At 42.1% G+C, this 17,648-nt stretch overlaps 1 protein-coding gene across 1 annotated transcript in view; it reads left to right on the forward strand.

The window, feature by feature from the left end:
• Positions 1 to 17,648, forward strand: part of KIAA1549 (KIAA1549 ortholog) — a 163,908-nt gene that overhangs the window by 80,479 nt on the left and 65,781 nt on the right. The window contains exons 6-11 of the mRNA XM_027102761.1: positions 636 to 766; positions 2,987 to 3,170; positions 4,314 to 4,373; positions 5,573 to 5,721; positions 13,719 to 13,896; positions 16,881 to 17,068. Coding sequence (XP_026958562.1) covers positions 636 to 766; positions 2,987 to 3,170; positions 4,314 to 4,373; positions 5,573 to 5,721; positions 13,719 to 13,896; positions 16,881 to 17,068 — 890 coding nt within the window. The remainder of the gene's footprint in view (positions 1 to 635; positions 767 to 2,986; positions 3,171 to 4,313; positions 4,374 to 5,572; positions 5,722 to 13,718; positions 13,897 to 16,880; positions 17,069 to 17,648) is intronic.

Consider the following 17,648-nt stretch of genomic DNA (forward strand, 5'->3'; position numbering starts at 1 on the left):
ACACACACACACACACACACACACACACACACACACACACACACACACACACACACACAATGGGATACTACTCAGCCATAAAAAAGAATGAAAATTTTGCCATTTGTAGCAACATGGATGGACTTAGAGTGTATTATACTAAGTGAAATACGTCAGACAAAGACAAATACTGTATCATACCATTTATATGTGGAATCTAAAAAATAAAACAAGCTAGTGAATATAACAAGAAACAGACTCATAGATATAGAGAACAAACTAGTGGTTACCAGTTGAGAGAGGCAAGATGGGAGGGACAATATAGGGGTAGGGGATTAAGAGGTACAAACTACTATGTATAAAATAAATAAGCTTCAAGGACATATTGTACAGTACAGGGAATATAGCCAATATTTTATAATAACTATGGATGGAGTATTACCTTTAAAAATTGTGAATCACTGTGTTATACACCTGAAACTTATATAATAATGTACATCAACTATATCTCAATTAAAAAATAATAACACACCATAGTACTTAATCCTGTACTGTGGATCAGAGTTCATTGATTTACACACTATTTTGTCCCTCTCCTCGTTACTTAATACTAAAGAAACACCTTGTTCATGGGACTGTGATACTGTCCTTTTCAGTACTGCAGTTTGTGCCTCAGAGTGTGGATACGGGCTTCTGCAACTTCACCCAGCGCATCGAGAAAGGCCTGATGATAGCTCTCTCTGAAGTGAGAAAACACCACCAGGGGACGTATAACCTCACAGTGCAGGTGAGAATAGCACTGAATGCAGAACAAGATGCTTTATCTTTTAAAGAGGAACTAGTTTCATAATGTTTTGTTTAAGACACACTTAACTCTTACTAATTCCCTCCAGCAGAGGAGATTTAGTTCACATGGATTAGAAATCATCTCTTTCCATGGCATCGAGTCCACAGAGCATGAATAGGCTAAGTATATTTGAACATTGTAGAGGAGCCCAATAACCAGGGAGTTCAGATATGGTGAGCTGAAGAGAGATGAGCCCATGTAGGAAATGCAAGAGTGTTCCAGAAAAGAACTTAAATATCAACTTTAAGTATCAACTTAAATATCCAATGGGGGAAATGCCTAAATACACTAGCGTTTCATATTATGGAATTTCGCTTCATGGAATACCATGAAATGCAGTTCTTCATTCTAAAAACAGAATACAGCTACGAATCAAAGGATAGGTTTTGTATGTATTACGTGGAAACTGCTGATGTTTTTACATTTCTTTGATATTTATCCCTCCATATTCTTCGTTCTCTCTTTCTCAAATTCATTTTAAGTAGATTTTGGTGATCCTGGATTCACCCTTCCTATTTCTTATTTTTTCCATTTCTTTTTAAAATTCCCTATTTTACCAGATTTCTAAACCTTGTCCTCTAAGTTATTAATTTAGTCTTCAGATGTGTTCATTTTGTTATTCAATCCCTCTATTGAATTTTCTTTTAGCCATCATTGTTTTTTCATTTTTATTTGCTCTTTTTTCATTGCAGCCTTTCGTGTTACGATGCAGGCTTATCTTGAATGATGATACAATATTTCCTTGAAAGTTTCTGGAGACATTAATTAGTATTTTTAATATGTTGTCTTCCGTGTACTAAGTTGTCTCTGTTTGCTCTGCATTTGCCATTGTTCTGTGTTGATCTTGGTCCTTGTTTGCCATTGTTCTGTGTTGATCTTGGTCCTTGACTTTGGTGCTGTTAGGTTTCTGTAATCACCTGTGGACCGTTGGTGGCTGTCTCTAGGAATGAGGAAGCAGGTGGTTAGTTTTGGCACCTTGTTCATCTTTCCACTTCAGCTGTAGATTCTGTGTCTACATAAGCCTTGTCTCCTGATGGGAGGATTCATTGGAGCCCTGGGTACCAGGCAATGTGTGGTCATGGACAGCCAGCGTGGGCACCCCTGCCCGCCGTGTGAGATGAGGAGGCTGTACCCTGGGGATGGAGTGAGTTAGTGTGTTTTTCATGGCAGAGCTGCTCTTTCTTTCACTCTCTTTCTTTGTCTCTTGTGTGCACTGCAGTTAACTCCACCCACCTTCCTGCCTAGGGGGCCGTGCCACCCTGGGTCTTCTGTCCTCTTAGGCAGGGAGCTCATCTTCCTCAGGCAGCAGTTCTTCGGGCTCCTGGGGTGAAGGTGGAGCTGCTGGCACTTCTGAGTTGGCCTGGGTGTGAAGTTGGAAGGGAGAAGGGAGGGAGACAACCGACTCAGCTGTTGGTACTCAGTGTTTAATTAGTGACCCGGATCAGGGTCTCAGCTCCTGCAGATCTCTGCCCTGGAGGCCTCCTGGGGCCCCTGAGGGAGACCACTCTCAGTCTACTGTGGTCTGTGCCTGTGTGTGTTTGGAGTCTCGGTTCCCTCTGTCCTGGTTTGTATCAACATGATCCCACCCTGTCTCCATCTTTCAGTAATTTGACAGAATCTCTGGTTTTCTTCCATTCTCAGTGCTGTTGTGGATTTATTCCCCTTTGTTCATCTTGTTATTTCAGTGGGATTTAGGGTGGGAAAGAAAAGGGGAGGGACTATAAATACATGTGCTCAGTTCCCCACTTAATGTAAAAAACATTTTCAATAAACTAAGGGTTTAAGAGTATTACAAAAGGGAACCAGGTTGTGAAGCCAATTACTCTTCCTTTAAAAATGCACCTTTAGGGCTTCCCTGGTGACGCAGTGGTTGAGAGTCCGCCTGCCGATGCGGGGGACACGGGTTCGTGCCCCGGTCCGGGAAGATCCCACATGACGCGGAGCGGCTCGGCCCGTGAGCCGTGGCCGCTGAATCTGCGCGTCCAGAGCCTGTGCTCCGCAACGGGAGAGGCCACAGCAGGGAGAGGCCCGTGTACCGCAAAAAAAAAAGGTCTTTAAAAAGACCTTGGTGAGGGAAATTGTGAGAGCAAAATCATAGTCAGGCTTTTGGCTAGACATTTTAATTTATTTTAGAAGATTATTCTGATTTCTTTCTTTCAGATCTTGAATATCACCATGGGGTCTTCAAGGCTGGCTCCTCGCCGGGGCCCAGTGAACATTGTCTTTGCTGTCAGAGGCTCGCAGGGGTTTCTGGATGGGTCTGAAGTGAGCGAAATGCTAAGGAACTTGAGCGTGGTGGAGTTCAGTTTCTACCTGGGATACCCAGTGCTGCAGGTTGCCGAACGTGAGTGCTGCTCTCCTGGGGACACGGCTGCGAGTGCTTGTGTTGGTGGACCTCTTCTTTTCAAGTAAAATAGCTAACAGAAATCTGGAATATAAATTGGAGCTTCTCAGATCATGCCAGGGTGGGCCTCCAGAACCCTCCTCTCCCACTGGGCTTGCTTTATTATTCTTTTTAGAGAGCCGAGGGCACTATCAAAGATTATACTGGTTCTGAAAAAGGTGAAACCAGAGAGACTGAGAACAGATTTGTGGTTTCCAGGGGTGAAGGATGCGAGGAAAGCAATTTTCGGGGCGGAGGGGTGATGAGAATGTCTTGTATTTTTATTGTGGTGGTGGTTCCACACGTCCATGCATTTGTCAAAACCCATAAAACTGTACACCAGAAGGAGTGGGGTTCACTGTGTGTACACTTAAAAAGAAAAAAGAAACAGAAATGAAAACAAACAAAACCTTCTTTCCTGGTGGAAGCGATTTAATTCACAGTACAAATGGAGTGGAGGTAGGGGAAACGTTTACTTCAAAACGTTTAAAATACAGTAGATTCCACCCAAAATACAGTAGATTCCAGAGTTGAAGTCAGGCAAAAAAGATATCAAATTCTTTTTCAGAATGGAGTGGCCAGAAGGTTTAATGGTTCTTGTCGTATTTTCGTGTACTGTTAATTAAATGGAAAGGAATAACTTGTAAAATGCAGAAGTAGACGGGGGTAAAATGGTTATTTACAAATAGCAACTTTCAGTGATAGAAGATTGTCACTTTACCCTGCCTGAGTCATTGCTGGGAAATTCCAGGGCTCTGAGGTGCACGGCGTGAAAAATTCATTGCTCTGGAACAATGACATTTCCCTTGAAAAAAGCTTACAGGTGAGCTGTGTGTGAAGTAGTGTCCCATCGTGTTCCTTGAGTAAGCCCTTTCTTTCTATTTCTCCCTCTTTCTCCCGGAGACTAAGGTGCTCAGGACCCTCCCACTGACCCTGCCTTCCCCCCAGCCTGGAACTTTGTTCTTCCATAGGCAGAGCTAATTGGTATAGGAGAGGCAGTGTGCTGTGACTTACCCAGCGCTCCCTAGAACACTCACCTTTCTGACTGTTGCAGACAGGTTTTTTACGAATCTTTCTCCCTTTCTCACCCTTTCATTTTTGTAGCCTTCCAGTACCCACAGCTTAACTTATCGCAGTTGTTGAAGTCCTCTTGGGTAAGAACAGGTATGTTTAACTTACGTAATGTTTTTGGGAACTGTAAGCGTGAGAAGTCTGTGGCGGGGGGGTATTGAGAAGGATACTGCCTTTCCTGTTTCTGAGTCCTAAATTCAGGGCAAAATGTACCTTAGATTCTTGGCAAAGAATGAATGAGAAAGGGATTCAAATTTGGCTGTGGGAATGTGTCCCACTGAGTTACGGCACAAAAAGGACTGGCTTTCTTTAAAATTCATACATCAAGTTCAGGGCAAAGTCTAACAGGAATTGACCATCTTCTGACCAGAATAGGACAAGGTTCTGAAGCAAGGATCTCTTTTTTTCCCTAAAAGCCTCATATGTCTGGTTTTATAAGGACAAATAAGGTAACTTGGTGAGCCAATAAGAAGCATGTTTTAAAGTCTTGTGGGCCTGGGTCAGATATTTATAGCTATGGCGTTGCAAATAAAGGCTTTCTAACTTGGTATGCAGAAGTGTAAAAGGTAGTTGGATGCTCAGCGGGTACCCAGCATGTAAGCAGCACAGTGAGTAAGCAACTGGTCGTGGGGAGGAAACTTGTAGAGTGGGGATAGTCACCACTGACAGGTTCCTGGACCCCGCCAGCTCTCGTTGCTTCACATACAACGTCGCATATACAGGGTCCACCTCTTTGCATGGTACAGTGGCCTTATTTTCCAGATAATTGTCATAGTGGTTAAGTGACTTGCCCGTGGTCCTATCTCACAGGGGATTTGAGCCAGTTCTGGCTGGAAAGCACAAGCTTTTTTCTCCTGTAAAGGCTGACAAGATGTTGTCTGTTTAGATAACCTAGATGTCTGAAGACAGGCCTCCTTATCTCGAGTCAGTTAATGAGTCTAAATTTTGAGTCAAGATAAGATATGAACTCAAACCATTTCCAGAAATTTTGCAATACGTGCAGACAGAACGTTTGATCTTGTGTAGGAGCTCTGAGCTGCAAAGCTCCCGCACGGCCGAGCTCCTAGGGCTTCTGGCCACCGGTCTTTGTAAACTTTAGAGATAAGGCCTGTGGGCTACCCTCCCTGGACTCTCCCGCACCCCGTTCAGCTTGCCTCTTTCCCCTTTTAATGGCTCCTCTCTGGGAACTGGCATTTTACAGTAATCCTGCATTAATTTCTCTTGTGCACACATCCTTTTCTCTCCACTGCCAACTCGTTTTGGGGCCTGTGTGTGTTTCACCTTAAATGTAGTCCTCCTGGGTGTCGTTGAGAAGCAGCTCCAGAATGAAGTGTTTCAAGCTGAGATGGAGCGCAAACTGGCCCAGCTGCTCAGCGAAGTTTCCACCAGAAGGCGGATGTGGAGAAGGGCTACCATCGCTGCCGGGAACAGCATGGTACAGGTAAGAAGAAGGCCAAAGGAGTGGGGAGGGGAAGGAGAGAGAGCCGTCTAAAAATGGGCTGTATCTTCATGCTAATGGAAAAATGCTGCTAAATAGACTGATTGCTATCATAGGCAGCCACTGAACGTGTCAGCGTTTCAGTTCCACTGGAGTCTAGACAGATGTTTCCCGAGTCCTTAGTAAGGGTCCGTACAGCAAATGGCCTTGTGGGGACCACAGCAAAAGAAATATATAAGTGGGTTGCCGTACCATTGGATGACCTGATTTTTCAAAGAGTAGTTTTTTAATTACCAAAAATGTAGTCAGTTTTATGGAATGGTAAGCATTATTGATAGCGTCACAGAGACAAATGGTTCAGCTGGAAGAGACCTTGAGAGGCCAGAAAGAGGAAAACGTTCTGCCCTCTATTCTGGCACTCTGTCCTCTCTGCCTCCTGCCAGCCCTGCTTGTCTCATGTTACCCAAATTGCCTTCACTACGTAAACTGGCAGAAAGTTACCAATGACAGATTCATTTGAATCCCAGAGTGACCCCTTTAAAAATGCACACACTCAGAGAGAGCTGGGGGTTGGGCTGTAATTTCTTCCCATCTCCATGTGAATTACATTATTTTGGATTTTTTTCTTTACCAAATGCTGACTTGTAGAGCTAGGAAAAGGGGGTATTTAGAGCTATGGCGTTTCAGAGACAGGAAGCCAGGGTGAAACCCTGGCGTGCAGGGGTGGGGAGGTCGGTGGTTTAGAGGCTTTAGAGAGAGAGATGTGAAGCTGACACTGGGTAGGGGAGCTGGGCAGTTTGTGCAGAGCTGACATCATCATCATCCCTCAACCCTTTTACCAAGTTCTCCCCTGTAAGTGTTGCTCTTTATTTTCCCTCCCAGAAAGGTGGTTGTTAGGTTTCTATAATAGTTCCTTTGCCGGATGCAGTAGAATATAGGGAAATTTAAAAACTCATTAAAAAATTGAGAGCGATATTAAACAAATAACTATAAAACTAAGAATAAAAATGAAAATGAATGACAAAAGCCTTGCTTTATTTAGGAGCTCTGGCTTCACAGAACTCAAGGTCTGGGTGGAGGTTAATTTCTGCACATAAAACAGTTATAGAGTACCATAAAACTACAGAGTGAGTTGTTTGATTAGTTCTGCAAGTTCCCTGAGAGAGAAATGCGGGATTCATGGAAGCTAACTAAGCCATCCCAGACTAACGGTGCCATCTGATGAATTGCTTAGAAACCGTTCCCTACGTCTCTTCCCCTTTAGAGTGACCAAGCACGAAGATGTAGATAATTTATGTACAACAGTACAGGACTCTTCATCAAAACATAATGTGTAAAAGTGAAAGTATTGGAACAACCTAAATGTCCAGCAATTGGAGAATGGGCAAAAAAATTGTAGTGAAATCTTTATATGTTGGAAAATCCCATTATCAGTTTTTTTTTTAATTAGTGAGGGAATATAGAAAAAGCTCAAGTAAAGAGAGGCTACAAAAGAATGTGTGCAGGGGCTTCCCTGGTGGCGCAGCGGTTGAGAGTCCGCCTGTCGATGCAGGGGACACGGGTTCGTGCCCCGGTCTGGGAGGATCCCACATGCCGCGGAGCGGCTGGGCCCGTGAGCCATGGCCGCTGAGCCTGCACATCTGGACCCTGTGCTCTGCAGCGGGAGAGGCCACAACAGTGAGAGGCCCGCGTACGGCAAAAAAAAAAAAAAGTGTGCAGTATATCCAAATATTAATGTACAAATCATGAAAAAAATAACAGGAGGAAATATGCTAAAATGCTTACAATGATTTTCTTCGATTGAATTTCAGGTGATGTTTGTTTTATTCTTTATAGTTATTTTTCATGTTTTTCAAAATTTCTCCAATGAACATATAGTTTGTATAGTGAACACGTGATTTTAATCAGAAAATATTTTAAAAAATGAAATTGAGGGCTTCCCTGGTGGCGCAGTGGTTGAGAGTCCGCCTGCCAACGCAGGGGACGCGGGTTCGTGCCCCGGTCCGGGAAGATCCCACATGCCGCAGAGCGGCTGGGCCCGTGAGCCATGGCCGCTGGGCCTGCGTGTCCGGAGCCTGTGCTCCGCAACGGGAGAGGCCGCAGCAGTGAGAGGCCCGCGTAATGCAAAAAAAAAAAAAAGAAATTGAAAATGTTGCCCCAAATGATGACTCCATTATACCATGGTTTTATGGATTCTATATATGAATCTGATGAAAAGTCATCTAGAAAGGATGCTGGGATTAGATTTTACTGACTGTTACTTTCAGATTGGAGAAGCTTATAGAATTTTTTTAAAAAAATATTTATTTATTTGGCTGTGTTGAGTCTTAGTTGCGGGATGTGAGATCTAGTTCCCTGACCAGGGATCTAACCCGGGTCCCCTGCTTTGGGAGCATGGAGTCTTAGCCACTGAACCACCAGGGAAGTCCCTAGAATCTTTACTCAAGGTGGCTGTCATTAGATATTTGGGTATATGGTTTCTGCAAGAAGAAGCATTTCTAAAACTTATCAGAACTTTAAAATGGAATAAATAGGCATGTAGGTGGAGGGACAGGTGGATATAATCTATTGCTTTTCAGTAGCCCTTTATAGTATTCCATTCTGAAGGCTAATAAAAATTAACCACTGCAGCACAGTTCCAGGGAAAGAAGTAGGTGGTTAGGGAGCAGAAGTGGTCAAGGAACTAGCCTAGAAACAGCAAACAGAGGGCTGGATGGGTGAGCCGTTATCAAGATATAGAGTTGTAAAGAACAGGGCTTCCCTGGTGGCCCAGTGGTTGAGAGTCCACCTGCCGATGCAGGGGACACGGGTTCATGCCCCGGTCCGGGAAGATCCCACATGCTGCGGAGTGTCTAGGCCCGTGAGCCATGGCCGCTGAGCCTGCGCATCTGGAGCCTGTGCTCTGCAGTGGGAGAGGCCACAACAGTGAGAGACCCGCGTACCGCAAAAAAAAAAAAAAAAAAAGAACAGATTCTCCAGGGATGAGAGTTTGGACCTGTGTTAAGGATCTTTATACATGATCTGGAAATAGGCGTTCACAATGAAATCATGAAATAGTTGATTTGCCAAAAGTTTCCAGTGGTAAAGAAGGGGGCCAGCAGCTGTGTCCAGAGCACAGGGCACTATTACAGTTCTGTACATGTGGCTAGAAAAGTAGCAGCTGCATTTTGCCAATGGCAAATGGTAGAGACCAAACATTCAAATTACGTGTACAAAATAGAGGGCTTGGAGTTATCGTTGATCTTTCTCTCAGAACGTCAGTCCACCATTTTGCTGCAGTCTAAAAGGGGCCATAAAGTTGTTGCATATTACTAAGAGTAATAGCAACAAAATAGAAAGCTATATTTATGCAAAACAGTGATATATCGAGTGTACTAGATTCTAAAGTACTAATGTAAGAGTACTTCACTGTTAACACCAGAGGGATATAAATTTTGGGACAAATCAGAGTACTGTTTGACCCAGCAGATTATGAATTTATGAAATTTTTTCCAGCTTGATTGTGATGTAATTGACACATAACATTGTGTAAGTTTAAAGTGTACAGTGAGTGGGGCTTCCCTGGTGGCGCAGTGGTTGAGAGTCTGCCTGCTAATGCAGGGGACACGGGTTCGAGCCCTGGTCTGGGAGAATCCCACATGCCGTGGAGCAGCTAAGCCCGTGCGCCACATACTGAACCTGCGCGTCTGGAGCCTGTGCTCCGCAACAAGAGAGGCTGCGACAGTGAGAGGCCCACGCATTGCGATGAAGAGTGGCCCCCGCCCTCGCACAGAAACGAAGACCAACACAACCAAAAATAAATAAATTAATTAATAAACTCCTACCCCCAACATCTTAAAAAAAATAGTAAATAAAGTGTACAGTGTGATGATTTGACATATGTATATATTGTGAAATGATTACCACAATAAGATAACGTACCCATCGCTCACATAGTTATCTTTTGTGTGTGTGTGTGGTGAGAACTTTTAAGATCTGCTGTCTGAGCAGCTTTCAAGTATGCAATACAGTATTGTTAACTATAGTCACCATGCTGTACTTTAGATACCCAGAACTTTATGGCTGGAAGTGTACCCCCTTTGACCACCATCATCCATTTCCCTTACTCTCCACCCCTGGCAACCACCAGTACACTCTTCTGTGAGTCTGGCTTTTTTAGATTCCACATATGTGTGAGATCATACAGGATTTGTCTTTTTCTGTTGGACTTATTTCACTTAGCATAATGCCTCCAAGGTTCATCCTATGTAGTTGCAAATGACAGGATTTTCTTCTTTTTTATGGATGAATAATACTCCATTGTGTGTGTACGTGTGGGTATGTATTATGTACCATACCACATTTTCTTTATCCATGTGTCCATAGATGGACAGTTAGGTTTTCTTCCATGTCCTGCCTGTTGTAAATAACGTTACAGTGAACATGGGGTGCCGATATGTTTTCAAGATAGTGATTTCATTTCCTTTGGAAAAATCCCAAAAGTGGAATCGTTGGTCCATATGCTAGTTCTAGTTTTAAATTTTTGAGGAACCTCCATACTGTTTTCCATAGAGGCTGTACCAGTTTACATTTCCACCAACAGTGCATGAGGATTCCCTTTTCTCTACATCCTCACCACCACTTATCTCCTGTCCTTTTGATAATAGCCATTCTGACAGGTGTGAGGTGATATCTCACCGTGGTTTTGATTTGCATTTCCCTGATGATTAGTGATGTTGAGTACCTTTTCATGTACCTGTTGGCCATTTCTGTATCTTTGGAAAAATGTCTGTTCAGATCCTATGCCCATATGTTACTCAGATTTTTTTTTTTTTTGCTCTTGAGTTCCTTAATATATTTTGGGTATTAACCCCTCATCAAATAATGATTTATAAATGTTTTCTCCCATTTCATAGGTTGCCTCGTTATTTTGTTGATTGTTTCTTTTGCTGTACAGAAACTTTTGAGTTTGATGTAGTCCCATTTGTTTATTTTTGCTTTGTTGCTTATGCTTTGGGTGTCTTATCCAAAAAATCATTGCCAAGATGAATGTCAAGGAGCTTTTGCCATATATTTTCTTGTAGGAGTTTTATGGTTTTAGGTGTTTCCATTTGGAGTTAATTTTTGTGAGTAAGATGGTATCCAGTTTCATTCTTTTGGATGTGAATATCTAGTTTTCCCAACAACATTTATTGAAGAGACTATCTTTTCCCCATTGATTATTCTTGGCTCCTTAGTCACCAGGGTCTTTTGTGGTTCCATATGAATTTTAGGATTGTTTATTTCTGTAAAAAAATGCCATTGGGATTTTGATAGGGATTGCATTGGATCTATAGATAGCTTTGGATAGTATGGACATTTTAACATTATTAATTCTTTTGATCCATGAACATGGGATGTATTTTCATTTATTTGTGTGTTCTTCAGTTTCTTTCATCATGTCTTATAGATTTCAGTATACAGATCTTTATCTCCTTGGTTAAATTTATTCCTAAATAGTTTATTTTTTTTGAGGCTATTGTGAGTGGGACTGTTTGTTTCTTTTTCAGATACTTTGTTATTAGTGTATAGAAATACAACTGATTTCTGTATGTTTATTTTATATCCTGCAACTTTACTGAATTTACTTACTCATTCTGATAGTGTTTTGATGGAGTCTTTAGGGTTTTCTAGATGTAAGATCATGTCATCTGCAAACAGAGATGGTTTTACTTCTTCCTTTTCAATTTGGATGCCTTTTATTTCTTTTTCTTGCCTGATTGCTCTGGCTAGGATTTCTAGTAATGTGTTTAATAGGAATAGTGAGAGTGGATGGTCTCATCTTATTCCTGATCATAAAGGAAAAGCTTTCAACCTTTCACCATTGAGTACAATGTTAGCTGTGGGTTTGTCATATATGGCCTTTTCTATGTAGAGGTATGTTCCTTCTATACTCAATTTGTTGAGAGTTTTTATCATGAATGGATGTTGAATTTTGTCAAATGCTTTTTTTGCATCTATTGATATGATCATGTGGTTTTTATCTTTCATTTATTAATGTGATGTATCATATTTATTGATTTGCATATGTTGTTGAATCTCACTTGATCATGGTATGTGATACTTATAATATGCTGTTGAATTTGATTTGCTAATGTTTTGTTGAGAATTTTTGCATCTGTATTCCTTAGAGATATTGGCCTGTAGTTTTCTTTTTTTATAGTGTCTTTACCTGGCTTTGGTATTAAGGTAATGTTAGTGTCGTAAAATGAATTTGAGAGTGTTTCCACCTCTTCAATTTTTAGGAAAATTTTGAGGATTGGCATTAATTCTTCTTTAAATGTTTGGTAATATTCATCAATGAAACCATCTGGTCCTGGGATTTTCTTTGCTGGGAAGTTTGTGATTACTGATTTAATTTCCTTACTCATTATTGGTCTGTTCAGATTTCCTATTTCATCATGATCCAGTCTTGGTAGGGTGTATATGGCCAGGAATTTATTCATTTCTTCTAGGTTGTCAAAGTTGTTGGCATGTAATATTCATAGTAGTCTCTTTTGATCCTTTGTATTTCTGTGGTATCTGATGTAATGTCTTCTCTTTCATTTCTAGTTTTTGAGTCCTATCTCTTTTTATTGGTTAGTCTAGCTAAATTGTCAATTTTATTTATCTTTTCAAAGAACTGACTCTTAGTTTTGTTAATCTCTTCTATTGTTTTCCTGTTCTCTATTTCACTTATTTCCATGCTAGTCTTTATTATTTCCTCCCTTCTGCTAACTTTGGGCTAAGTTTGTTCTTCTTTTTCTAGTTTCTTGAGGTGTAATGTTAGGTTATTTATTTGAGATCTTTCTTTTTTCTTGATTTCATTTATAGCTGTAAACTTTCCTCTTGTAAGTGCTTTTGCTGCATCCTGTAAGTTTTGATATGTTGTGTTTCCATTTTAATTTGTCTCAAGATATTTTTAAAATTTCCCTTTTGATTTTTTTGTTGTTGTTGTTCACTGGTTGTTCAGGAGTGTGTTGTTTAATTTCCAAGTATTGGTGAATTTTCCAGCTTTCCTCCTATTATTGATTCTAGTTTCATACCGTTGTGGTCAGAAAAGATACTTGATATAATTTCTGTCTTTTTGGAATTGTTGAGACTTGTTTTGTGGCCTAACATATGATCTGCCCTAGAAAATGTTCCATGTGCATGTGAGAAGAATGTGTATTGTGTTGCTACTAGATAGAATGTTCTATATGTTTGTTAGGTTCATTTGGTCTATAGCATTGTTCACATCTGCTGTTTGCTTATTGATTCCTGTCTAGATGATCTATCCCTTTTTGGGAGTGGGATATTAAAGAATTTATGATATTTATTATTTCAAGAGCAGTGGTTCTCAACTGGGGATGACTTTGCCCCCCCAGGGTTCATTTGGCAATGTCTGGAGACATTTTTGGTTGTCACAACTGGTGAGGAAGGGCATGGCTGTTGCTACTGGCATTGAGGGAGTAGAGGGCAGAGATGCTGCTAAACATTCTGCTATACTTGGGATAGTCCCCCACATCAAAGAATTATCAGGATCAAAAATGGCAGTAGTACTAAGGTTGAGAAACCCTGCCTTAGAAGAACAGGGAGAAAATGCTAATAGATTTGAGAAAGGATTGGCTAGAACCATCAATAGTTTCAGAGAACCAGGGATGTACCTAACTGTTATGGTTGATTTTGGGAGGACAACAGTGCCCTCCCATGACCTGTTGGAGCTGGTTGGTGGCTATTCTAGGCTGGACTTGGTATGTTCTCTGTACCCTGCTTGCCCCTTCGTCTCAGAGAAGACTTCGAGCAAGACAAAGCACATTTGTTTTTCTGCACAGAGGAACTTTCATTTTGACTGTTATTCCCATCAAGAGAGCGTCTTGGGCATTCTGGGATCTGGAATGGTGTAATGACCTTATTAGGGATAGGAATAAATCCTGAGTAACACAGTCAAGATTTAGTGCCCCAAGAAAGGGCGTCTGGAAACATGAGCTTCTAAAATGCTAATAGTTTCTGTTATCTTTCAGGTGGTAAATGTGTCAAGGCTCGAGGGAGATGATAATCCCGTGCAGCTCATCTACTTTGTGGAGGATCAAGATGGAGAAAGACTCAGTGCAGTCAAGTCTTCAGATCTGATTAACAAGATAGATATCCAGAGAGCAGCCATCATCTTGGGTTACCGAATTCAAGGAGCTGTTGCCCAACGTAAGTGCGTGAGGTGTGGCCCCTCACAGTCATCTGTGCTGTGCTGGGGTCAAAAGCCAGTCTTTTTCTGACAATAAACTCTGAATTTAAAGCATTCTTATGTTCGCGTTGTAGATATAAGAGGTCAGTCATTAAAATTAATTTGCCAAGACCTTCTTTATTTTGATTGCATGCAGTTGTAGCATTCGCTGTTCTTTTTCCTACCCAGCATTTTATATTCGTAGTGTTATAGTGAGTTTTAGTAGCTTGAGTTAACTTTAATAATTTTCCCCTCCTCCTGTACTATTTAAAAAAATTTTTGTCTTAGGTAAAATAATGTGTTTTCTCTGTATATATTCCAAACTCTTACATGTCATATTTTGAATGTTGATGGGGACAGTGAGTCACGCAGGAAGCTGGGAGGTGCCCTCCGCATTTATTGGCTTCCTTCTGGGTCTTTTAACACAAAGAAGTCCTTGATTCTTACCCTTTTCAATCCTGTTTCTCTCCCACCCTGTCCTCATATCACTCATAATTTAGAAAGAGGTATTTTGGTATTTCTTTATTATTGTTGGAAGAGTCTAGGCTCCTGCTCCCCTGGCAATGGCTACTCTCAGTGCCGTTGTTCCCCAACTCATAGATTTGGGGTATTTAAAATTGAAAAGGAGAGGCATGGAAGAGTATATTTCTCTAAATATACCTTTATGAATCAGACTACTATTTTGATGTGGGTGTTTTTCCTTTATAATCCTGGGAGCAATCCTTGTAAGAGCTCAGAGAAACTTCCTCCCAACAGTAAAGGGATAACTAAGTGTTCAGAAGGAATTTAGCATCAGAGAGTGTTGAAAAACTCCCGAGAAACTTCGGCGATGAAGGCAGTTTTTAACAAATGACAGCTTTGAAATTATCCTCCACGATGGAATGTCCTTTGTAAGAGCTATACTTGACCCTGGAAACTAACCAGGATGAGGGCCATGGGCACACTTTCTCCATTTTATAGGTGACGATGGGAGAGTTGAAGCAAATAACCATTGGTGCTTTGTGTTTGCATGTTTGAGATATGATTGTATATTAATGTGTTCTATTTCAAAGCAGTGAGAAAAAAAATAATGAAGCGTTTACTTGTATTTCTTCATATGTGACATTTCTGATTGTCGGAGGAGTGCCCCACTCCAGCTAAGCACTTCACTTTTTAGAAAAGGTTGCTTGCAGTAGGCTCTGGGCACCTTTCAAGACTACTTTCATCTGCTCTTGCACGCCTCTTGCCTCAGTTTCATGCTGAAAACCAACAGTGCTGGGATTGGGAGCCTAAGCCAACACCAGGGCCAGCCCCAAAACAGCTGCGGACTTGATGTCAGGCCCTCGTTTTGACGAGTCACAAGGTTTTACTAGGTTAGAGCTAAGAAGAGGACCCAGTTGTCTCAGCTCCTCAGTTTGGTTGTGTCACTCCTATATTGTCAGCTGTTTTCATGCTAAATGAACTACATATACAAACTATATTCAGGTCAAATTAAAAAATGCAAAATTTTAACACTTTGCCACTTTCTCCATTTCCCGCATAGTCGTTGCTTTGTGATTTGTGCTGCTTTCATAGCGCTTGTGCCTGAGAGGGCTTGCTCCCCTCCCTGGTCACTCTCTAAGAGGCCGAAACCCAAACTTAAACCAACACTAAGCATCTTTTTATTGTTACATCTTGGAGTAAAAACATTCTGATCGCATAGCACGTGTTAACCATTATAGGATATGAAAAGAGCGTAAAAGTTAGTCCCTGCCCAGGAAGACTGATATATATTTGAAGAGACAAGGCTTAGAGTCATGACCATATTAATGAGCAAAGTGGTATAGTATATCAGGATGATACATTTATGTAGTAAAATGCATTGTAAAAGAATAACGAGGTACCATTTACAAGACCAAGACAACCAAGGACAGAAGAACTTGGACAAGGGGAATCTAGTGCGGTCACGGAGAGGTCATTGTGAAGTGGCCCCAGCGGATGAGAGGGTTGGGCACGGAAGGGCGGCATTTTGGTTTTCAGAGCCTGGTGATTGGAACCTGAGCTTTAAGAGGACCAGGGAAGCAGTTTTAAGAAGAGCTGAATCTTGCGAGAGGATGAGTACGGAATGAAGAGGATGAGGGCCCAGAACTGGGAGGCCGGGTTGGGGAGAGGAGCTGGTGAAGGAAATTAAGGAGGACAGAGTAATTGAAGCATGATCGTCCAAGGCCATGAAAGATGGGGGGCTGAGGCAGGGGAGGGGGTGGGGAGGTTGGGGACTGGAGGATTCAAAATAAGTAAGTTGATTTAATGTAATTTTAAAATTGACAACTGGTATAGCAGTTTCAGTTAAAAGTCATGTTTTTTTTTTTGCGGTACGCGGGCCTCTCACTGTTGTGGCCTCTCCCGTTGCGGAGCACAGGCTCCGGACGCGCAGGCTCAGCGGCCATGGCTCACGGGCCCAGCCGCTCCGCAGCATGTGGGATCTTCCCGGACTGGGGCACGAAACCGCATCCCCTGCATCGGCAGGCAGAGTCTCAACTGCTGCGCCACCAGGGAAGCCCTAAAGTCATGTTTTAATTGAAGGGTTGAGGGAGAGATCTGGGTAAGGAAGTGAAGGCAGTGCTCATAGATTGCTTACTGTGACGTTCTAGTTTTTGGTAAGGCAATATTCCTGCAGTGAGAATTTAGGGAGGGACCTGGTAGAATAAACTGGACATCAGGAGACGTGGAATAAACCTACTTTGCCATTGAATTAGCCGTTTTCCTTTAGACACGTCATATATGTTGCTGTGATCCCTACTGTATTGTAGATGGAATGTGTTGTGTTTGTTTACTGTGTCCCGTTCCCTGTCATCAGGAGACCATAGTCTCTCCCCAGTTGTCTTGAGCTGAAATGACAGGAACTTCCGTGGTTTCTCATGGAAGAGGGCACATTTACTGCCCAGAAGGGCTGTCCAGTAAAGGAGTGCAGCGGACTCACTGAGAGACCTTTCTTCCTCGTCTGCAGCTGTGGACAGGGTGAAGAGGCCATCATCCCCTGAGTCCCAGAGCAGCAGCCTCTGGGTCATTGTGGGCGTGGTTGTGCCAGTGCTGGTGGTGATGGTGATCGTTGTCATCCTCTACTGGAAACTCTGCCGCACGGACAAATTGGACTTTCAGCCTGACACCGTGGCCAACATTCAGCAGCGTCAGAAGGTAAGGGACAGACTCCTGCCCCGCGTTCCTGTGAGCATCCTGTGGACTGGGGTAGGGCAGGTCAGGTTCCTGGTACTGAAGGACATGGGGGAGAGCTGGTCAGGAAATCTTTTGGCTTTAGTGTTGGTGTCCCTTTGCCTCCATGTTTGCTTAGAAACCCAGGTCTTCTGTAGTATTAAATACATGCCCAGAAAATGAAGCCATGTGAAGGCTTAGCAATGCTGTGGGCTCTGAGTTCCACTGTGATTTTATTTTTGAGATGTTCAGTTAGAAGATCACATCCATTCTGTGTATGAATTCTGATCTATTTTAACCCTGGATATTTTCAGAGAACAGGAGCCAAGGAAGATTTTCTTTGATCTATGTATCGATTTCTTTCATACACAACTCTGCTGGCCGGCTCCTTTATTTTCCATCCACCATATTGCAAGCCTACTTGTCCACCTTGATCAAGACCACATAATCATTAAAAAATGGTAATACATGCCTTAAACATTTTAACTTTATATACACACACACACACACACACATATATACACGCACACATACATATATATACACACATACATATATACACACA

Source organism: Aethalodelphis obliquidens, unplaced genomic scaffold (assembly GCF_003676395.1).
Source record: "Aethalodelphis obliquidens isolate GAN/ISIS:26980383/991018 unplaced genomic scaffold, ASM367639v1 scaffold5, whole genome shotgun sequence".
NCBI classification, from domain to species: domain Eukaryota; kingdom Metazoa; phylum Chordata; class Mammalia; order Artiodactyla; family Delphinidae; genus Aethalodelphis; species Aethalodelphis obliquidens.